Here is a 25,038-nt window from a genome sequence, read left to right on the forward strand (position 1 = left end):
AGCCTCTCTCTTCCCACTCCCGTGTAGCGGTGGGATATGGGGTAATGAAGGGTTAATGTCACCTTGCTATTGTAAGGTGACATTAAGCCAGATTAATAATGGAGAGGCTTCAATTATGACACCTATCCATTATTAATCCAATTGTATGAAATGGTTAATAAAACACACACATTATTGCAAAGAATTTTAATGAAATAAAGACACAGGTTGTTTTAGTATTTTATTATACTCTTAATCCACCTGAAGACACTTGTCACCTGAAACAAAGTTAAACAAAACAAACAACAATATTCCATACCTTCCGTCGTTCAGTTTTGTCCCACGCTTTAAATCCATCTGAAGGGGTTAAATCATTTTACACCCAGTAGCTCTGCTAATGCAGCTGTGCTCGTGGCTGTAAAAACCCGGGGAATTAATGTAATGTAGGGGAATGACCTGTAGTTACCTCAAGTCGCGGTGATGCGCCCTCTGCTGGATGTCCTCATATGAACTCGAGCCTGGGAACTTTTCAGAATATTTTCCCATCCGCGAGGCAGTGGATTTCAGGTGTGGGAGAGAGCGTGATGCCGCTTACCATAATAGATAGATCAGGTAGGGGGGATACGCGAGATGGAAGAAAGATGATGAGTTCGGTATTGTCTACATTGAGTTTTAGGAAGCGAGAGAGGAAGAAGGAGGATATGGTTGATAGACACTTCTGCTGGTTGTCCTCATATGATCTCGAGCATGGGAACTTTTCAGAATATTTTCCCAGCCTCGAGGTCTTATGAGGACAACCAGCAGAGGGCGCATCACCGCGAATGGAGAAACTACAGGTCATTGACCTACTTTCCATTCATTCGCTGGGGTTTTACAGGCAGGAGCACAGCTGCATTATAGCAGAGCTCCTGCCTGTAAAATATTTTAACCCCTTCAGATGGATTTACATCGTGGGACGTGACAGATCATCAGAAGGTATGAGATATTGTTTTTTTTATTTTTCCTTTGTTACAGAGCGAGGGTCTTCAGGTGGATTACCAGGATAATAAAATATTCCAACATCCTGTGTTTGTATTTCATTAAAAGACTTTGTAATAATGTGTGTGTGTGTGTGTGTTTTTTAACCATTTCATACAATTGGATTAATAATGGATAGGTGTCATAATTGAAGCCTCTCCATTATTAATCTGGCTTAATGTCACCTTACAATAGCAAGGTGACATTAACCCTTCATTACCCCATATCCCACTGCTACACGGGAGTGGGAAGAGAGTGGCCAAGTGCCAGAATAGGTGCATCTTCCAGATGTGCCTTTTCTGGGGGCAGATGTTTTTAGCCAGGGGGGCCAATACCCATGGACCCTCTCCAGGCTATTAATATCTGCCCTCAGTCACTGGCTTTACTACTCTGGCGGAGAAAATTGCACGGGAGCCCACGCCAATTTTTTCCACCATTTAACCCTTTAATTTAATAGCTAGAGCGCCCAAATTTTGCACATACACACCACTAGCATTAGTAGTGTGGAATATGCAAAAAAATGGGGATATGCGATGGTTTACTGTATGTAAACCATGTCTCATATCATGTCGGGTTTAGGAAGGAGATAGCTTTAAAGCCGGTAATTCAATTGCCGGCTTTTGCTATCTCGCGCTGGATGAAATATTAATATATATACATATATGTGTCTACTGACATATATATATATATATATATATATATATACTAGCTATTGAACCCGTTCTACGCCCGGGTGGCGAGCATTTATATTGGTATATGGTCTCCATCCTGGTATGTGCTGCTCCATCCTGCGCCCCCATCCTGTCATGTGCTGCTCCATCCTGCGTCCCCATCCTGTCATGCGCTGCTCCATCCTGCGCCCCCATTCTGACATGGGCTGCTCCCATCCTGCCACACTCAGCTCTGCTACATCTGCCACACTCAGCTCTGCTACATCTGCCACATTCTGCTCTGCTACGTTTGCCACACTCTGCTCTGCTACATCTGCCACACCCTGCCTGCTACATCTGCCACACTCTGCTCTGACCCGCTCGGCCCGCTGCCTCTGACCCGCTCGGCCCTGCTGCCTCTGACCCGCTCGACGCCGAGTGCTGGGGGGCCTGAGCAGGCGGGGACACCGGCGCGCTGTGGGGGTCAGGTGCCGGTATCGCCGCCAGCTCAGGCCCCCCAGCACTTACTATATTCACCTGTCCTCCGTTCCACCGCTGCGTGCCGCCATCTTCCCGGTCCTCTGGCTGTGACTGTTCAGTCAGAGGGTGGCGCCGGCGCGCATTAAGCGCGTCATCGCGCCCTCTGAACTGAAGGTCACAGGCCGAGGACCAGGAAGATGGCGGCGTGCAGCGGTGGAACGGGACAGGTGAATATAGCCGATAATCACCCTCCTGGCGGTCCCTGACTCTCCGGTGGAGATCGCAGGGTGCGTTCAGTGTTAACGCATACCGCGATCTCCCGGGAGCGTCACTCTGTGAGGCCCAGACTGCGCCGGCGCTTGCGCAGTCTATAAAGGCTTCGGACAGAGTGACGCTCCCAGCGTTATATTATAGATATCTATATATATAATTGCCTAAGGGTTTTTCCGTCTGTCTGTCTGTCCTGGAAATCCCGCGTCTCTGATTGGTCAAGGCCGCCAGGCCTCGACCAATCATCAACGGGCACAGCGACGATGATGTCATAATGGTTGCCATGGCGACGATGATGTCATAAAGGTTGCCTCGACCAATCAGCGACGGGCACAGTCTGCCGCGAATTCTGGAATCAACATTGTCCATATACTACGGGGGCATGCATATTCTAGAATACCCGATGCGTTAGAATCGGGCCACAATCTAGTATATATATATATATATATATATATATATATATATAGACAGTATATATGTTGTTACGATTTTTTGAGCACATAGATCCATTGTATGTCCATATGTCGGTTTTGCAAGCCTGCGAGAAAATCTTGCAGTACGGATGCCATACGGATTACATACGGAGGATGCCATGCGCAAAATAGGCTGACACATCCTGCCTACGGAGGAGATACGGACCACTATTTTGGGGACTTTTCTGCGTATTACGGCCGTAAATTACGGACCGTATTGTCTTACGCCGAGTGTGACGCCGGCCTAAGGGTGGCATGGAAGCCACCACCTGTGAGGTCACTGGAGATTACAGTTTGCGGTTATCACAGAACCCTCTGAGCTGTCAACTGTCACTTGAGGTGAACTCAAGGAGCACAGTGACCGGCAATACGCATAACCTGGCGGAAACATTGTAGTAGGTTGGATTGCCGGACTGCCCCATGCGTGACACAGGGGCACTACAGTACGGAAGTCCGACAGTGAACCAGTGGAATCATTACAGTGCATCAGATGGTGAATCACTGTTGGACTGCGTTGCCCACTAGAATTTGTTACATACAGCAAGCTAAATCTAAGTGGGCAGAAGGACCTGGTGTTTTAGCTTACTAAGGCTAGGGTCACATTGCGTTAGGGCAGTCCGTTTAGCGCATAGCGCTATGGACTGCGCTAACGCAACGTCCCAAAAGGGATCGCATTAGCCGATCCCGCTAGTGAGGAACTGACCGCGAACGCTGCAAGCAGTGTTCGCGGTCCGTCACTCAAATCGCTAGCGCACGCCCAATATACAATACAACATAACGCAATGTGACCCTAGCCTAAGTCTGGTATTAAACCACTTCAAGGGACCTGGTCCTTTATCCCACTTGGATTTAGCTTTCTCACAGTGAGCAGGCTAAATTCAAGTTGGCAGAAGGACCTGGTCTTTTAGCCTGCTAGATCTAGTAGATCATCTTTCGTCGCAATGCGTCGGGCCGACGTACCGACAGACGTTGTGAAAGTTTTGCACGACGTGGGCAGCGGATGCAGTTTTTTGACGCATCCGCTGACCATTCTGCAGTCTGGGGAGGAGGGGGCGGAGTTTCGGCCGCGCATGCGCGGTCGAAAATGGCGGACGCGACGTACAAAAACACGTTACATTGAACATTTTTTTGTGACGACGGTCCGCCAAAACACGACGGATCCGTAGCATGACGGACGCGACGTGTGGTAAAAAAACGCATCCTGCGAGCACATTTGCAGGATCCGTTTTTGCCCAAAATGACGGATTGCGACGGATTGCAAGAAAGGGAAGTGTGAAAGAGGCCTTAGCCAAATGGGATTTAGCTTTCTCACAGAGACCAGGATAAATCCAAGTTGAAAGAAGGACCTGGTCCTTTAACCTACTAGATCTAGTATTAAAACACTCACAGGGACCTGGTCCTTTAGCCGACCGGGATTTAGCTTTCTCACAGAGAGCAGGCTAAATTCAAGCTGGCAGAAGGACCTGGTCCTTTAGCCTGCTAGATCTATTATTAAAACACTCACAGGGACCTGGTCCTTTAGCCTGCTAGATCTATTATTAAAACACTCACAGGGACCTGGTCCTTTAGCCTGCTAGATCTATTATTAAAACACTCACAGGGACCTGGTCCTTTAGCCTGCTAGATCTATTATTAAAACACTCACAGGGACCTGGTCCTTTAGCCTGCTAGATCTATTATTAAAACACTCACAGGGACCTGGTCCTTTAGCCGACCGGGATTTAGCTTTCTCACAGAGGGCAGGCTAAATCCAAGTTGGCAGAAGGACCTGGTCCATTTGGTCAATAATTATAGTATTAACCCCTTCACAACGCATGATGCAGTTACATCATATATCATAGAAATATGAGAAAAAAATATATTGCTTTTGCTCAATTAAAAAAATACACAAATTTGGAATTTAAGTGTTCAGAAAGGTCTGACCAATCAAAATGTAAAATAATCTGATCAGTAAACGGCATAACGAGAAAAAAACTCGAAACACCATAATGACTTTTTTTGGGTCGCCGCAACATTGCAATAAAATGAAATAAGAGGTGATCAAAACATGGTATCCGCGCCAAAATGGCATCAATAAGAACGTCCCGCCAAAATAAAAAAAATTCCCATGTGCGATGTGGATGGAAAAATAAATAAGTTATGGGAAGGAAAAATTTTTTCTAATAAAAGGAAATTCACCCGAGGGTTAAAACACTCCTAGGTGCATGCATGTAAAAAAAATTGTGGTTGTGTGATCTACAAAAATGATCACCAGTAAATAAAACGGGACGCAGATGAGATTGGCGCAGAATATTGTACACACTGGGATTAAGGGGAAAATTCTTGCGTATAATTGTCGCATATAAATAAATGTGTGATCAGATGTCATATTTAGTCTGCGGCTCAATATTACTGCAAAAAAAATCACATGACAGGATTCATATATATCTATATACAATAAGGGTCCTTCTGTCTACTGGGATTTAGCATTCTTATATAGAGCAGGCGGAATCCAAGTCGGCTAAAGGACCTGGTCCCTCTGCCGACTTGGAAATAGCCGACTCTGTGTGAGAAAGCTAAATCCCAGTGCACAGAAGGACCTGGTCCTTTAGCCGACCGTGATTTAGCTTTCTCACAGAGAGCCGGCTAAATCCAAGTCGGCAGAAGGACCTGGTCCATTTGGCCAATAGTTATAGAATTGACCCCTTCACAACGCATGATGCAGTTACGTCATATATCATAAAAATATATAAAAAAATATCACTTTTGCTCCATTTAAAAAAAAATAAAAATTGGAAATTGGGACTTGTCGTGTTCAGAAAGGTCTGACCAATCAAAATGTAAAATAATCTGATCAGTAAACGGCATAATGAGAAAAAAACTCGAAACACCATAATGACTTTTTTTTGGTCGCCGCAACATTGCAATAAAATGAAATAAGAGGTGATCAAAACATGGTATCCGCGCCAAAATGGCATCAATAAGAACGTCCCGCCAAAATAAAAAAAAATCCCAAAGGCGATGTGGATGGAAAAATAAGTTATGGGCAGGAAAAAAAAAATATTAAAAAAATGAAAATCGCCGGAGAGTTAAATCACTCCTGTGGTTGTGTGATCTACAAATTACGTCATATATCATAAAAATATAAGAAAAAAAAATATCGCTTTTGCTCCATTAAAAAAAATAAATTGGGAATTGATGTGTTCAGAAATGTCTGACCAATGAAAATATAAAATAATCTGATTGGTAAACGGCATAACGAGAAGTAAACTCGAAACGCCATAATTACGTTTTTTTTGTCGCTGCAACATTGCAATAAAATGAAATAAGAGGTGATCAAAACATGGTATCCGCGCCAAAATGGTATCAATAATAACGTCCCGCCAAAATAAAAAAAAAAATCCCAACGGCGATGTGGATGGAAAAATAAGTTATGGGAAGGAAAAAAAATGTTAAAAAACGGAAAATCGCCTGAGGGTTAAAACACTCCTAGGTGCATGCATGGAAAAAAATCTGTGGTTGTGTAATCTACAAAAATGATCACCAGAAAATAAAACGGGACGCGGATGAGATTGGCGCAGAATATTGTACACACTGGGATTAAGGGGAAAATTCATGCGTATAATCGTCACATATAAATAAATGTGTGATCACGATCAGATGTCATATTTAGTCTGCGGCTCAAAAAAATGACATGACAGGATTCATATCTATCTATCTATATACAATAAGGGTCCTTCTGTCTACTGGGATTTAGCATTCTTATATAGAGCAGGCGGAATCCAAGTCGCCTAAAGGACCTGGTCCCTCTGCTGACTGGGAAATAGCCGACTCAGTGTGAGAAAGCGGAATCCCAGTGCACAGAAGGACCTGGTCCCTTAGCCGACTGGGATTTAGCTTTCTCTATACTGAGCCGGCTAAATCCAAGTCGGCAGAGGGACCAGGTCCTTTAGCCGACTTGGATTTAGCCACAACCTTACCTGATCTGTGACTATGGAGAACGACCCAAAACACTCCAAATCTTGCACAAAATCCTCGAAATCCCGCCATGACATCCACAGCGTCCTCCTGTCTGTTCTGCTCTATGGAGGAAGAGGCAAATCCTGCACAAAACACTCAAAATCCAAATCCTGCACGAAATCCCGCCATGACATCCACAGCTCCCTCCTGTCTGCTCTGTCTGCTCTATGGAGGAAGAAGCTCCGCCCCTTCCGGTCACATGGGCACGACGTCAGCAGAGGTCCCTTAGCCGACTTGGATTTAGCCTCTACCATATATGTGGAGTGCGGCTCTGCAGGTGGAGGTATGTGGAGATTCCCCATTACTGAGCGCGGGGACATTAACCCCTTCTGCACGGAGACTCTTTATAAGAATCATAACGTTGTTGTTCTGTTTCCTGTAATAGATACATACGAGCCAACTATGGAGGACAGGAAGTGAGGGAGCGGATTGTTCTCCTAGTACAGGGCCCCTTTCTTGGCCCCACACAGTGTAATGCCCCCATTATGCCCTGTAAGCAGGTTCTGCCCCACACCCAGCTGCCTCGGGCACTTTACCATGAGCTGGTACCTCAGATTCTTCCCTGCACCCCTTTCCTTTGTTGGCGCCAAATCTGTTCTGCCTTTGGAGCTCCGGCCTTTAGGCCATGTTCACACAGTGCGTTTTTTACTGCGGAACCGCAGCGTTTTTGCCGCTGCGGTTCCGCAGCTGTTTTCCATGCAGGGTACAGTACAATGTACCCTATGGAAAACAGGAACCGCTGTGCACATGATCCTGAATTTAAAAAAAAAAGCCGCGCTGAATAGCTGCGGGAAAAAAGAAGGAGCATGTCACTTCTTTTTTCGGAGCCGCAGCGGTTCTGCACCCATAGACCTCCATTGTGAGGTCAAACCCGCAGTAAAACCCGCAGATCAAAAATATATCTGCGGGTTTTATTGCGGTTTGTGGTGCCGAACCGCTGCAGCAGGAAGTGCGGGGAAGCGGGCGGAGGTGCGTGGGTGGAGTGTGGCTGCCCCGATCCCACCCCCCCATGCTCCGATGCCCCCCCCCCCCCGTGCTCCGATGCCCCCCCCGTGCCCTAATCTCCCCCCCTTATACTTACCGGGACTCCTGGTGTCCGTCCGGCCATCTTCTCCCTGGACGCCGCCATCTTGCAAAATGGCGGGCGCATACGCAGTGCGCCCGCCGAATCTGCCGGCCGGCAGATTCGTTCCAAAGTGCATTTTGATCACTGAGATATAACCTATCTCAGTGATCAAAATAAAAAAATAGTAAATGACACCCCCCCCCCTTTGTCACCCCCATAGGTAGGGACAATAAAAAAATTAAGAATTTCTTTTTTTCCCCACTAAGGTTAGAATAGGGGTAGGGGCAGGGTTAGGGGTAGGGTTAGGGTATTTTCAGCCATTTTAACCCTAAAAAACTTCCTAGAAAACACTACACAGACTCTGCATAGAAAACTGCATAAAAAAAGGATCAAAAAACGCATCAAAAAACGCACCAAAAAAGCACAAAAAAAGGACCTGCGTTTTCTGCCAAGAGCTGCGGTTTTAGTCCTGAAAAAAAAAGGATGGAAATCAGGAACGTGTGAACATACCCTTATAATATCAGTAACTGCGTCATCAAGGTCTCCTGTCCAGGTGCACCCTCTAGACTCTTCCCTCCGGAAACCCTCCCTCTTCCCATTGATGTCACATGGTCCCGTCTGGACAGCAGATAGCAGTCTTTTTGTACAGATGCAGCACAGCCCTGAGGAGTCTTTTTATGACTCTCCTTTTTACACCCCTTATGTAATATATATGATGGCGCTCACACAGTATAATGTTTCCACAGTACTGGCATCTCTCGTAAAAAAGGGATTTTCACACTACCGCCATACCCCCACTCACAGTATAATGTTCTCATAGTACCGCCATACCCCCACACACAGTATAATGTTCCTACAGTACCGCCATACCGCCACACACAGTATAATGTTCCTACAGTACCGCCATACCCCCACACACAGTATAATGTTCTCATAGTACCGCCATACCCACACACACAGTACAATGTTCTCATAGTACCGCCATACCCCCACACACAGTATAATGTTCCTACAGTACCGCCATACCCCCACACACAGTACAATGTTCTCATAGTACCGCCATACCCCCACACACAGTATAATGTTCTCATAGTACCACCATACCCCCACACACAGTATAATGTTCCTACAGTACCGCCATACCGCCACACACAGTATAATGTTCCTACAGTACCACCATACCCCCACACACAGTATAATGTTCTCATAGTACCGCCATACCCCCACACACAGTATAATGTTCTCATAGTACCTCCATACCCCCACACACAGTACAATGTTCTCATAGTACCGCCATACCCCCACACACAGTATAATGTTCCTACAGTACCGTCATACCCCCACACACAGTACAATGTTCTCATAGTACCGCCATACCCCCACACACAGTATAATGTTCTCATAGTACCACCATACCCCCACACAGTATAATGTTCTCATAGTACCGCCATACCCCCACACACAGTATAATGTTCCTACAGTACCGTCATACCCCCACACACAGTATAATGTTCCTACAGTACCGCCATACCCCCACACACAGTATAATGTTCCTACACTACCGCCATACCCCACACAGTATAATGTTCCTACAGTACCTCCTTCCCACCACACACAGTATAATGTTCCTACAGTACCGCCATACCCCCACTGTTATGAACAGGTGATTCAGAACCACAATGGACCTAGTGGTTAAGAGCACACAAAGTGACCTGATAGTTACTAACATAGGACGAGCTCTGAGACGTGGAAACTCTGCTGACCGCAATCCCTAATCCTATCATTCCACACTAGAGGTAGCCGTGGATTGCGCCTAACGCTCCCTATGCAACTCGGCACAGCCTGAGAAACTAACTAGCCCTGAAGATAGAAAAATAAGCCTACCTTGCCTCAGAGAAATTCCCCAAAGGAAAAGGCAGCCCCCCACATATAATGACTGTGAGTTAAGATGAAAATACAAACACAGAGATGAAATAGATTTAGCAAAGTGAGGCCCGACTTACTGAACAGACCGAGGACAGGAAAGATAGCTTTGCGGTCAACACAAAAACCTACAAACAACCACGCAGAGGGGCAAAAAGACCCTCCGCACCGACTAACGGTACGGAGGTGCTCCCTCTGCGTCTCAGAGCTTCCAGCAAGCAAGAAAAACCAATATAGCAAGCTGGACAGAAAATATAGCAAACATAAGTAACACAAGCAGAACTTAGCTTATGCAGGGCAGACAGGCCACAAGAACGATCCAGGAGAAAGCAAGACCAATACTGGAACATTGACTGGAGGCCAGGAACAAAGAACTAGGTGGAGTTAAATAGAGCAGCACCTAACGACTTAACCTCGTCACCTGAGGAAGGAAACTCAGAAGCCGCAGCCCCACTCACATATACCAGCGGAAGCTCATAGACAGAACCAGCCGAAGTACCACTCATGACCACAGGAGGGAGCTTGACCACAGAATTCACAACACCCCACACAGTATAATGTTCCTACAATACCGCCATACCCCCACACACAGTATAATGTTCTCACAATACCGCCATACCCCCACACAGTATAATGTTCCTACAGTACCGCCATACCCCCACACACAGTATAATGTTCTCATAGTACCGCCATACCCCCACACACAGTATAATGTTCTTACAGTACCGCCATACCCCCACACACAGTATAATGTTCTCGTAGTACTGCCATACACCCACACACAGTATAATGTTCCCATAGTACCTCCATCCCCCCACACAGTATAATGTTCCTACAGTACCTCCATCCCACCACACACAGTATAATGTTCTTACAGTACCGCCATACCCCCACACACAGTATAATGTTCTCATAGTACCGCCATACCCCCACACACAGTATAATGTTCTCATAGTACCGCCATACACCCACACACAGTATAATGTGACCATAGTACCTCCTGATGTGAATTCTGTGGTCAAGCTCCCTCCTGTGGTCATGAGTGGTACTTCGGCTGGTTCTGTCCATGAGCTTCCTCTGGTGGATGTGAGTGGGGCTGCGGCTTCTGAGTTTCCTTCCTCAGGTGACGAGGTTAAGTCGTTAGGTGCTGCTCTATTTAACTCCACCTAGTTCTTTGTTCCTGGCCTCCAGTCAATGTTCCAGTATTGGTCTTGCTCTCTCCTGGATCGTCTTGTGGCCTGTCTGCCCTGCATAAGCTAAGTTCTGCTTGTGTTACTTTTGTTTGCTATTTTTTCTGTCCAGCTTGCTATATTGGTTTGTCTTGCTTGCTGGAAGCTCTGGGACGCAGAGGGAGCACCTCCGTACCGTTAGTCGGTGCGGAGGGTCTTTTTGCTCCCTCTGCGTGGTTGTTTGTAGGTTTTTGTGCTGACCGCAAAGCTATCTTTCCTATCCTCGGTCTATTCAGTAAGTCGGGCCTCACTTTGCTAAAATCTATTTCATCTCTGTGTTTGTATTTTCATCTTAACTCACAGTCATTATATGTGGGGGGCTGCCTTTTCCTTTGGGGAATTTCTCTGAGGCAAGGTAGGCTTATTTTTCTATCTTCAGGGCTAGCTAGTTTCTCAGGCTGTGCCCGAGGCGCCTAGGTCTGGTCAGGAGCGCTCCACGGCTACCTCTAGTGTGGTGTGATAGGATTAGGGATTGCGGTCAGCAGAGTTCCCACGTCTCAGAGCTCGTCCTATGTTATTAGTAACTATCAGGTCACTTTGTGTGCTCTTAACCACCAGGTCCATTGTGGTTCTAAATCACCAGTTCATAACAGTATTCATAACAACCTCCATCCCCCCACACAGTATAATGTTCCTACAGTACCTCCATCCCACCACACACAGTATAATATTCCTACAGTACCGCCATACCCCCACACACAGTATAATGTCCTCACAGTACCGCTATACCCCCACACACAGTATAATGTTCCTACAGTACCGTCATACCCCCACACACAGTATAATCTTCTCATAGTACTGCCATACCCCCACACACAGTATAAAGTTCCCACAGTACCATCATCTCACCAAACTTAGTATTTTGTTCCCACAATAGTGGCTAACCACAGACACAGGGCAGCGGGATACTCGGCATTGGGCGGTCGATGTTATAGGGTATGTTACGGTGTCTGCAACCCGGTCCGTTGCCCTGGGACTCACTGTAAGGCTGCCGTCACACTAGCAGTATTCGGTCAGTATTTTACATCAGTATTTGTAAGCCAAAACTAGGAGTGGGTGATAAATGCAGAAGTGGGGCATATGTTTCTATTATACTTTTCCTCTATTTGTTCCACTCCTGGTTTTGGCTTACAAATACTGATGTAAAATACTGACCAAATACTGATAGTGTTACGGCAGCCTAAAAGGGGAACTGTTATGGTTTGGTGATTATGGAGCGACATGAGACTAGCTCTGAGCAGGTGGTATCTATACTGACCGCAGACCCTAAGCTCAACACAACTAGAAGCAGCCGTGGATTGCTCCTAACGCTCCCTATGCAACTCGTCACAGCCTAAGAGCTAGCTACCCCTAAAGATAGAAGCAGGAAAACTATCTTGCCTCAGAGAAAATCCCCAAAGGAAAGACAGCCCCCCACATGTAATGACCGTGAGAGGAGAAGGAAATGACATACGTAGTATGAAACAAGATTGAGCACAGGAGGCCACTTCTAGCTAGAAAGGAAAGTACAGAAAAGAGCTCTGCGGTCAGTAGAAAAACAACTAGAAAAGTCCACCGCAGAGAAATGCAAAAATCTCCACACCTAACTAAAGGTGTGGAGGGCAAACTCTGCAGCCCAGAGCTTCCAGTTTAGCTAAATAGATCCATACTGATAAACTGGACAAATGAGCAAAAACAAGACAGTACAAAACAACAAGTCCACAATAAGTGAACTGCAAAGGACATGGAAGGACTTAGCTTAGCAGAACTTGGTCAGAGTGTCAGGAAAATCCAAAGAGCAATGACTCCAGGCAAAGACAATTGACAACTGGCATTGAATGAGGGCTAATGCCAGACTAATATAGCCGAGCCCAAAAGACAATCAAAGGAAACAGCTGAGAAGCTAAATCCAAAAAGCAGCAATACCACCAAAGACCACAGGAGGAGCCCAAGAGCAGAACTCACAAAAATACTACTTACAACCAAGAACGGAATTCACAACAGGAAACCTGCTTTAAAGGGGAATTGTGATGAAGTCTGTCGTGACACCACCTGTGGTTTTCGGTCAGGGTGACCGGCGCTGCTTTAAAGGGGTCCTCTGGGGGATGTTGTTGCAGCAATGATGGTGACACTTCCCACAGGTGAAGCGCGGTCCACAGGGCTCCCAAGGTGTGTGGCAAAGATGGTGTATGCCAACAAATAAGTGGAGGACAAAAGTTGTAAAGTCTTTACCTGGTTTACTGTTATTAGCAGGCCACAGTCCAGGATACCAGGCACGGGTGGTGATGTGGTCCGGCCTGCTTGGAGGCAAAGGTGATCCCTCTCCCAGGGGAGGTCCGTAAGCCTTTCCTACTTGCGCTTAGATGGCGAGGACCCTGCTGCTTGTAGCTTGCTGGCAAGGAATCCTCTCTCTCCCGTCCTGGAACAGATGCCTGAACGGTAGGCAGTTTGAGCCTTTTTATAGGGTCTCTACCACGACCCGGGTTCTTAGAGTACTGCTGTACCTCATGCTTTGTTGGTGTAGGCAGTTAACGTGTAGTCTAGTGCCCTCCGATTCTGCTTTGTGTCTTAGAGTCCCACAAAAGCCTCGGGCTCCCGGTACCCGTTTTCTGTGCTTTGGCTCTGAGGGTGCCCTCTCACAGTTCCCCTCTGAGCTCTGTTCCACTCCTGCGCTCCTTTCCTCAGTGCTCCACTGCATGCAACAACCTTTCAGGTTCTCTCTTCCCTGGAGCCGCAGCACAATCCTGGCTGCCAGCTCCAATGTCTGCTATCTCAGACTTTCTTCTCCTTCTGTGTCTCTCTGACTGCCTAACTCCTCCAGGCCAGGATATATATCCATATATGAGGGAAGCTCCCCTGAATCCGGGTCCTGAGCTCCTCCCCCTGGCCTGGATTCAGAATGTGTTGAATGCGTGTGCTTACCTGGTAAAGAGAATCCTCCTTGCCTCCATACATGACATTGCCCACCCCAAAAGGAAGGCAACATCACTGCAACAACCTGTTACCTGGGGTGTTGCATTTCCACAGGCCTGGCATCCCCCTCACACACAGTGTGTCCCTACAGTACTGCCATCCCCCCACTTTCTAATGTTCACACAGTACCGCCCCCTACATGCACAATATGGTACCATCCACCTCACTAACTACCTCCGACCACCGACAATAAATTCTCACTTAGTCTCATTCTTGGTGCAGATACTAATGAACCCAGAATCTATGAGATATTTACCATACGATAGTTGGATAGGCAGGAGTGTGTCATCCATAAAGGTAGCCGTCTAGGTTGCTATGATGCCTATGAATTGACAGGGCTCGGTGGGGTGTGGTATTGGTCACCCTCTCCTTCCCATCATCACAATTTCAGCGATAGCCACATTCCCATGACTGTGATACCGCTGAATAGATTAGTGAATCAGGGAGTGGAAAGCTCCTGATCCACCATTCAGCCTTCACTTCTGAGTCTGAGACTCCGTGCACTGCAGGCACAATGACGTCACTACATCACACCTGTAGTGCGGAGCCTCAGTACTCACACCGCACAGACCAGAGCAGCGCTCCTCAGGAACCGGGTTGGCTGAGTATTGTGTAGTTTAGTTTTTCAAATATCAGGAATTGTGGGGGCATCATATTAAGAGAAGAGCTGTTGGGACTCTCATACTGAATGTGTGGCTGGTAGGGGCCATTATACTGAGGTTGTGGTGGACTGTAAATGCCTCCATACTGAGTGTGGGTTTTATTTTGTGTAGCAGGTTGTGGTGGCTATAATTAGAGATTAGCGAATATGTTCGGAAAACGATCAAGCATAAATTCGGCACGAATATGTAACATTCGGATTCATGATCGGTAACACGAGCATTTTTCTTAAGATCGGAAAATGTTGATAACATTAGGTAAAAGATATAATAGAAGCCGGCAATACATGTGCCGCGTTTAGTAAAATCACAGCCACCAATGTGGGAGACTGGAGTTCAAATCCTGGCTCTGCCCTGTTGGACATAATATACCAGTAGTGGTCCATAACACTATGGTGCCTACCTCAATAACCATGAGAGTGTCACGAGCAAAGAGAGTCATGCCGGCTCGGACGTCGCCTGGATTAACAAGGTCCACGTCAGATGTCGAGGAACCAGGACAATCTGATGATAAATGGGCTACTGGACCAAAACCATACATGGACAAGGCAAGAGGGAATGGTCACCAGTGAAGAGATTTGCAGAGGGGAGAAGTGGAGGAGTAGCGAGGAGAGAGATGAATTAGTCGGGCAGCAGAGTTAAAGGGAGGGTGCTGTGATTTTAGTTTTTGTATTAATAATTATTGATTATATAATCAATTATTTTTAATACAAAAGTAAATGTACGACCTTCATACTTTTTTATTTATTCATTTTTACTTTTACCACTGGAGTCCGCTATTTTCATTAGTGTGGGTGTAAGTGTCTGGGCACGACACTTGCACACCTCACTTACGGCAGCCATGGACATAGGAGCCAACGGTCGGACCCGACCGCATCTCTTTCATTGAGGCCGCTCCTCCTGCCTCTCAGCTGTAACTTGGGCATGCCCACTGAGCTGCAACGTCACAGCTGTGAGAGGAGATCGCGGCCATTTTGTTTTTTATTTTCCTCTGTCATCGCACACACAGCTCAGTGTGTGCGATCATAGCAGGAGCTGCCAGGGAGAAGCTGCTGCTGGGAAGAGAGGTTCGGGGTGAGTATCTGCAGCCAGGAGCGGTGATTGCAGCCTGTACTTACTATTACAGCACAGGCTGCAATCACTGCTCACTGCTGACCTGTTCTGAGCAGGGAGAGCGGCACATTGCTCTGCCCTGAGCATGAATCAGCACTTCCTGGGAGAGGACTGAAGGTAAGTACAGAGTTTTTATTTTCTTATGCATCTACCACTGCTACCTGCCCCTATATACCACTGCTACCTGTCCCTATATACCACTGCTACCTGCCCCTATATACCACTGCTACCTGCTCCTATATACCACTGCTACCTGCTCCTATATACCACTGCTACCTGCCCCTATATACCACTGCTACTAGCCCCTATATACCACTGCTACCTGCCCCTATATACCACTGCTACCTGCCTCTATATACCACTGCTACCTGCTCCTATATACCACTGCTACCTGCCCCTATATACCACTGCTACCTGCCCCTATATACCACTGCTACCTGCCCCATATACCACTGCTACCTGCCTCTATATACCACTGCTACCTGCTCCTATATACCACTGCTACCTGCTCCTATATACCACTGCTACCTGCCTCTATATACCACTGCTACCTGCTCCTATATACCACTGCTACCTGTCCCTATATACCACTGCTACCTGTCCCTATATACCACTGCTACCTGCCCCTATATACCACTGCTACCTGCCCCTATATACCACTGCTACCTGTCCCTATATACCACTGCTACCTGTCCCTATATACCACTGCTGCCTGCCTCTATATATCATCTACCACTGCTGCCTGCCTCTATATACCATCTACCACTGCTGCCTGCCTCTATATACCATCTACCACTGCTGCCTGCCTCTATATATCATCTACCACTGCTGCCTGCCTCTATATACCATCTACTGCTGCTGCCTGCCTCTAGATACCATCTACCGCTGCTGCCTGCCTCTATATACCATCTACCGCTGCTGCCTGCCTCTATATACCATCTACCGCTGCTGCCTGCCTCTATATACCATCTACCACTGCTGCCTGCCTCTATATACCATCTACCACTGCTGCCTGCCTCTATATACCATCTACCACTGCTACCTGCCTCTATATACCATCTACCACTGCTGTCTGCCTCTATATACCATCTGCTACCTCTGTCCTGTGTAGCTAATCTAGTTCTGTGTAGCTAATCCTGTCCTGTGTACAGTATCACACAAGATAGGATTAGATACACGGCACAGCACAGTATTACACAGGACAGGATTAGATACACGGCTCAGCAGTCAGTATCTAATCCTCTCCTATGCACTCCTCTCCCCCTTGCGTGTCTTTCCCCATTGTGGTTTATTTTTTTTGTTGTGGGAGATGAGGGAGTCGAGGATTATGCGTTCGGTATGATTTAAAAAAGATTAATAAAGGACTTTATTCTGGCCGAGTATTTACAATACATGTGAGATCTATGTGGCGGCATTATGGGTGATCTATATGGCGGTATTATGTGAGAAGCATATGGTGGTATGTGAGAACACTGGCGGTATTATGTGTGAGCTATATGGCGGTATGTGAGGACACTGGCGGTATTATGTGTGATCTATATGGCGGTATGTGAGAACACTGGCGGTATTATGTGTGATCTATATGGCGGTATGTGAGAACACTGGCGGTATTATGTGTGATCTATATGGTGGTATTATGTGAGAACTGTATGACAGTATTGTGTGATCTATTTGATAGTATTGTGTGTGATCTATATGGCGGTATTATGTGAGAACACTATGGCAGTATTATCTTCAGAAAGCGGACCCATTCTATGGTGGTTCTGGCTGAGCACCTGCACGCGGGTCTGGGGTAATAGAGGGGGCAGCATGACCTCCAGTTAGGTGCAGTCAGGGCTGGTGAGGCAGCTGAAGAGAGGGGTCTCATTTTTATCGTTACTATATGGCTACATTTCCTTCCCAGCGTCACCCCGGACTGCACCTGTCGCCTCGCTTTCACACATCGCCAGGACAAGATCTGAGGAGGGGAATGGGGTCTGTATGCAAAGTCTGGATCAGACCAGGCCATCAATCTGCAGAAATGTTTCCTGGATTTCTGTGGAGCAGACAAGCAGATGGTCCATCCATGTGTATAAAAGACCGCTCTATGTACAATCCCTGGCTGCTCCGCACACCGAACAGGGGGCCCCCATAGACCAGCACACTGTTCTCCTGAAATACTCTGTGCTGCTGTCACCCTGCTCCCTCCATCACATATCTCCCAGAATCCTTGCTGCCTGCCATCTTCGGTGACTGTCTACTTGTCAGTATAAGGCTGCTTTCACACTAGCAGTATTTGGTCAGTATTTTACTTCAGTATTTGTAGCCAAAACCAGGAGTGGGTGATAAATACAGAAGTGGAGCAGATGTTTCTATTATACTTTCCCTCTAATTGTTCCACTCCGGGTTTTGGCTACAAATACTGATGTAAAATACTGACCATACTCTGCAGTCACCAACAAAATGGCTGCTCACTGGGTTCCTGAATATCATCCTCTTATCCCTTAGCAAACACCCAGAAAGGGAGGAGAGGAGACATCACACACGTCAGCAGACTCCGCCCATAATTACTGCCGTGCTGTAATGTGAGCTATTTGTACACTAGGTTTTTCTGAAATTTCAGCAGCTGCTCCCCCTAGTGTTTAAAAGTGGAAATTCCAAAACTTTTAAAGAAAATGTAATCATTAATTCTTTACATTTTTACAATTTCTAAAAAAAAAAAATTTTTTGATGGCACCTTCCCTTTAAGGATGGACTGGAGAGGTGCAAGGGTTTTAGCAGGGAGGCCACAGAAAAGGATGTTGCAGTAGTTGAACTGGGAGATGATCACACATCCTGCATCCCATAGTCCAGTGCCCATATACCCATCACACATTCTCCATCCCATAGTCCAGTGCCCATATACCCATCATACATATCCTCCATCCCATAGTCCAGTGCCCATATACCCATCACACATCCTTCATTCCATAGTCCCATGCCCATATACCTATCACACATTCTCCATCCCATAGTCCAGTGCCCATATACCCATCATACATATCCTCCATCCCATAGTCCAGTGCCCATATACCCATCACACATTCTCCATGCCATAGTCCCATGCCCATATACCCATCATACATATCCTCCATCCCATAGTCCAGTGCCCATATACCCATCACACATCCTCCATTCCATAGTCCCATGCCCATATACCTATCACACATCCTCCATCCCATAGTCCAGTGCCCATATACCCATCATACACATTCTCCATCCCATAGTCCAGTGCCCATATACCCATCACACATCCTCCATTCCATAGTCCCATGCCCATATACCCATCACACATCCTCCATCCCATAGTCCAGTGCCCATATACCCATCATACACATTCTCCATCCCATAGTCCAGTGCCCATATACCCATCATACACATTCTCCATCCCATAGTCCAGTGCCCATATACCCATCACACATCCTCCATTCCATAGTCCCATGCCCATATACCCATCACACATCCTCCATCCCATAGTCCCATGCCCATATACCTATCACACATTCTCCATCCCATAGTCCAGTGCCCATATACCCATCATACATATCCTCCATCCCATAGTCCAGTGCCCATATACCCATCACACATCCTCCATTCCATAGTCCCATGCCCATATACCCATCACACATCCTCCATCCCATAGTCCCGTGCCCATATACCCATCATACATATCCTCCATCCCTTAGTCCAGTGCCCATATACCCATCACACATCCTCCATCCCATAGTCCCGTGCCCATATACCCATAATACATATCATCCATCCCATAGTCCTGTGCCCATATACCCATCACACATCCTCCATCCCATAGTCCAGTGCCCATATACCCATTATACATTTCCTCCAACCCATAGCCCAGTGCCCATATACCCATTATACATTTCCTCCAACCCATAGCCCAGTGCCCATATACATATCCTCCATCCCATAGTCCAGTGCCCATATACCCATCATACATCATCCCATAGTCCAGTGCCCATATACCCATCATACATATCCTCCATCCCATAGTTCAACGCCCATATACCCATCACACATCCTCCATCCCATAGTTCCAGTGCCCATATACCCATCACACATCCTCCATCCCATTGTCCAGTGCCCATATACCCATCATACACATCCTCCATCCCATAGTCCAGTGCTCATATACCCATCATACACATCCTCCATCCCATAGTTCCAGTGCCCATATACCCATCACACATCCTCCATCCCATAGTCCAGTGCCCATATACCCATCACACATCCTCCATCCCATAGTCCAGTGCCCATATGCCCATCACACATCCTCCATCCCATAGTCCAGTGCCCATATACCCATCATACACATCCTCCATCCCATAGTCCAGTGCCCATATATCCATCACACATTTTCCATCCCATAGTCCAGTGCCCATATACCCATCATACATATCCTCCATCCCATAGTCCAGTGCCCATATACCCATCACACCTCCTCCATCCCATAGTCTTGTGTCCATATACCCATCACACATCCTCCATCCCATAGTCCAGTGCCCATATACCCATCACACATCCTCCACCCCATAGTCTAGTGCCCATATACCCATCACACATCCTCCATCCCATAGTCCAGTACCCATATACCCATCACATATCCTCCATACCATAATCCCATGCCCATATACCCATCACACATCCTCCATCCCATAGTCCAGTGCCCATATACCCATCACACCTCCTCCATCCCATAGTCCTGTGCCCATATACCCATCACACATCCTCCATCCCATAGTCCAGTGCCCATATACCCATCACACATCCTCCATCCCATAGCCCCGTGCCCATATACCCATCACACATCCTCCATCCCATAGTCCCGTGCCCATATACCCATCACACATCCTCCATCCCGTAGTCCGGTGCCCATATACCCATCACACATCCTCCATCCCATAGTTCCGTGCCCATATACCCATCACACATCCTCCATCCCATAGTCCCGTGCCCATATACCCATCACACATCCTCCATCCCATAGTTCCAGTGCCCATATACCCATCACACATCCTCCATCCCATAGTCCCGTGCCCATATACCCATCACACATCCTCCATCCCATAGTCCAGTGCCCATATACCCATCACACATCCTCCATCCCATAGTCCAGTGATCATATACCCATCACACATCCTCCATCCCATAGTCCAGTGCCCATATACCCATCATACACATCCTCCATCCCATAGTCCAGTGCCCATATATCCATCACACATTTCCCATCCCATAGTCCAGTGCCCATATACCCATCATACATATTCTCCATCCCATAGTCCAGTGCCCATATACCCATCACACCTCCTCCATCCCATAGTCCTGTGCCCATATACCCATCACACATCCTCCATCCCATAGTCCAGTGCCCATATACCCATCACACATCCTCCATCCCATAGTCCCGTACCCATGTACCCATCACACATCCTCCATCCCATAGTCCGGTGCCCATATACCCATCACACATCCTCCATCCCATAGTCCCGTGCCCATATACCCATCACACATCCTCCATCCCATAGTCCCGTGCCCATATACCCATCACACATCCTCCATCCCATAGTCCCGTACCCATATACCCATCACACATCATCCATCCCATAGTTTCAGTGCCCATATACCCATCACACATCCTCCATCCCATAGTCCAGTGCCCATATACCCATCACACATCCTCCATCCCATAGTCCAGTGCCCATATACCCATCACACATCCTCCATCCCATAGTCCAGTGCCCATATACCCATCACACATCCTCCATCCCATAGTCCAGTGCCCATATACCCATCATACACATCCTCCATCCCATAGTCCAGTGCCCATATATCCATCACACATTTTCCATTCCATAGTCCAGTGCCCATATACCCATCATACATATCCTCCATCCCATAGTCCAGTGCCCATATACCCATCACACCTCCTCCATCCCATAGTCCTGTGCCCATATACCCATCACACATCCTCCATCCCATAGTCCAGTGACCACATACCCATCACACATCCTCCATCCCATAGCCCCGTGCCCATATACCCATCACACATCCTCCATCCCATAGTCCCGTGCCCATATACCCATTACACATCCTCCATCCCATAGTCCGGTGCCCATATACCCATCACACATCCTCCATCCCATAGTCCCGTGCCCATATACCCATCACACATCCTCCATCCCATAGTCCCGAGCCCATATACCCATCACACATCCTCCATCCAATAATCCATTGCCCATATACCCATCACACATCCTCCATCCCATAGTCCAGTGCCCATATACCCATCACACATATCCTGCATCCCATAGCCCAGTGCCCATATACCCATCACACATCCTCCATCCCATAGTCCCGTGCCCATACACCCATCACACATCCTCCATCCCATAGTCCCGTGCCCATATACCCATCACACATCCTCCATCCCATAGTCCAGTGCCCATATACCCATCACACATATCCTGCATCCCATAGCCCAGTGCCCATATACCCATCACACATCCTCCATCCCATAGTCCCGTGCCCATACACCCATCACACATCCTCCATCCCATAGCCCCGTGCCCATATACCCATCACACATCCTCCATCCCATAGTTCCGAGCTGGGTGGCGCTGAGCAGGGAGTTCCTGGAGATGTGCTGTTATGTAACCTGGCAGTGCGGCTCTGTGTGCGGCCGCTGATGATGCGATTTTCTACGCCGCTAACAATAGAGCGCGGCAGTAATAGAGGAGGGGGATTCATTTCTGTTATGTGCTCTCTGCTCCTTTCTGGGGGGCAGACAATGGCTGGAGCTTATGTTCCCAGGGATGCTAGATTTCTCCCACCCGGTCAGTGTCTCCTGAGGTGTTGTGGAGTGGGAAAACCGCTGCTCATAGCAACCAATCACAGCTCAGCTGAAATGAAAGATGCTTAGTGATTGGTTTCTATGTGGAATGGGTGTGGCTTGACACACACACACCCACACATACATACACACACACATACATACATACATACCTACCCTCAGCTTTATATATGTATATATATATATATATATATATAGATAGATTTTTTTTCTTTACGTTGGAGGGCCCAATTCCAGCTGTTGCTGTCGGACCTGTGATTTCTATCTCCTCCACTGTGTACAGGATAATAGAGTATAATAAAGTAGTTATGGACGAGACTTAACTAACATTGTGCAGTGACTCTGCTTTCAATATAGTGATGGATATTTCTTGTTGGTGAAACTTTGATGTTTTTCACTTTAACCCTTTGTTAAACCCCTCTGATCAGTGCGGTCATCCAACATACAAGCCTCTGATGACTCCGGTGATGCCCTGTACTACTGTAGTGCCGTGTATCATCACTGCTGTCAGTGTAATACTAAAGGTACCTTCACACATAACGATATTGTTAACGATATCGTTGCTATTTGTGACGTAGCAACGATATCGTTAATGAAATCGTTCTGTGTGACAGCGACCAACGATCAGGCCCCTGCTGGGAGATCGTTGGTCGCTGAATAAAGTCTTTATAGAACTTTATTTCGTCGCTGGACTCCCTGGAGACATCGCTGGATCGGCGTGTGTGACACCGATCCAGCGATGTCTTCACTGGTAACCAGGGTAAACATCGGGTAACTAAGCGCAGGGCCGCGCTTAGTAACCCGATGTTTACCCTGGTTACCATGCTAAAAGTAAAAAAAAACAAACACTAGATACTTACCTAACGCTGTCTGTCCTCCAGCGCTGCGCTCTGCACTCCTCCTGTACTGGCTGTGAGCCGGAAAGCAGAGCGGTGACGTCACCGCTCTGCTTTCCGGCTCACAGACAGTACAGGAGGAGAGCAGAGAAGCAGAGCGCAGCGCTGGAGGACAGACAGCGGTAGGTAAGTATCTAGTGTTTGTTTTTTTTAACTTTTAGCATGGTATCCAGGGTAAACATCGGGTTACTAAGCGCGGCCCTGCGCTTAGTTACCCGATGTTTACCCTGGTTACCGGCATCGTTGGTCGCTGGAGAGCTGTCTGTGTGACAGCTCTCCAGCGACCAAACAGCGACGCTGCAGCGATCCGGATCGTTGTCGGTATCGCTGCAGCGTCGCTTAATGTGAAGGGGCCTTAACGGCCCCATACACATGAGATAAGAGTTGGCTGAACGGTCATTTGGCAGACGGCTATCTCTCCTGACTCCCCCATACACACAAATATTCCAGCTTTCCTGGGGTCTGTATGAGAGAGTCGCCTCCAGACTCCTCTAGTGGAGGATTATCTACAGGAAGAACAAACGGATTATCCTCTGAAATCCAGGATGTCAGATCCTTCTCTGCCCTGACATCATGTGTCGGGAGGACCCAAATACATTATATAGTCGCCCAAACCCCCGAAATCAGTGATTTCATGGAACTTTAGTCTAATGTGTATGGGGGCGGTAAAAGGTAACTTATTGGACGCTGCCTCTGGCCCGGCCTAATAGACCTTCATACATTGCAGCCCAGACCCCATTATTAGGCATGTAAGTATCGTAATAACTAGGTCCCCCATACTATCCAGTACTTGGGGGCGGGGGGCATTCAGCCAAACTCTGTCTGACCTGAGCTCTAACGTGATAGAAGATTACAGTGCGGGGAAGACGGGAAACCTTCATATAGACGGCCGGTGTTGATGGAGTCAGTGACCGACTCTGGCCAAATATGTCTCTAGAGCCGTAGTAGAAGATGAAGATGTCGTTCTCATCATGAAGTAGTTATTTCTCATGTCGCGTGTAATATCTCCTACAGTATTACTAATGCCGATTCCAGGGTCGGTAAATGAGACGAGAATTAGCATTATGGAAGATGAGTCTATGAGGAACGTATTCAGCTGCCAACTCCGAGGAGGAAACTGCTTGTTGTCTGTGGCCTAAATATATAGGATTTATTAGTAGATGTAAAGAAGGAAACTAAATACTGTAAAATAATAAATCTCCTCATATGTTTCCCTTATTATCTCCAGTAATTGTATTATTACACAGGATTCTTATGATGTTACATCGGCTCATCTTCTCATTCAGGTCTCTACAATATCGGATCCTCTCAGTGAAGATCTTCTACCAAAGAAAATTTTCCTGATTTACCCATCAAAGATGGATATGGACAGAAACAAGATGGCGGAGAGGATATTACACCTCACCCTAGAGATGCTCTTCCGGCTTACTGGAGAGGTGAGAGATT

At 47.1% G+C, this 25,038-nt stretch overlaps 1 protein-coding gene across 1 annotated transcript in view; it reads left to right on the forward strand.

Moving 5' to 3' along the window:
* The first annotated feature begins 7,070 nt into the window (after window positions 1–7,070).
* LOC138662902 (oocyte zinc finger protein XlCOF6-like) overlaps window positions 7,071–25,038 on the forward strand; it is a 41,268-nt gene continuing 23,300 nt past the window's right edge. Inside the window, exons 1-2 of the mRNA XM_069748901.1 lie at window positions 7,071–7,151; window positions 24,879–25,028. Of these exons, the coding sequence (XP_069605002.1) occupies window positions 7,125–7,151; window positions 24,879–25,028 (177 nt within the window). The 5' untranslated portion in view covers window positions 7,071–7,124. The remainder of the gene's footprint in view (window positions 7,152–24,878; window positions 25,029–25,038) is intronic.

This window comes from Ranitomeya imitator, chromosome 2, assembly GCF_032444005.1.
Source record: "Ranitomeya imitator isolate aRanImi1 chromosome 2, aRanImi1.pri, whole genome shotgun sequence".
In the NCBI taxonomy this organism is placed as follows: domain Eukaryota; kingdom Metazoa; phylum Chordata; class Amphibia; order Anura; family Dendrobatidae; genus Ranitomeya; species Ranitomeya imitator.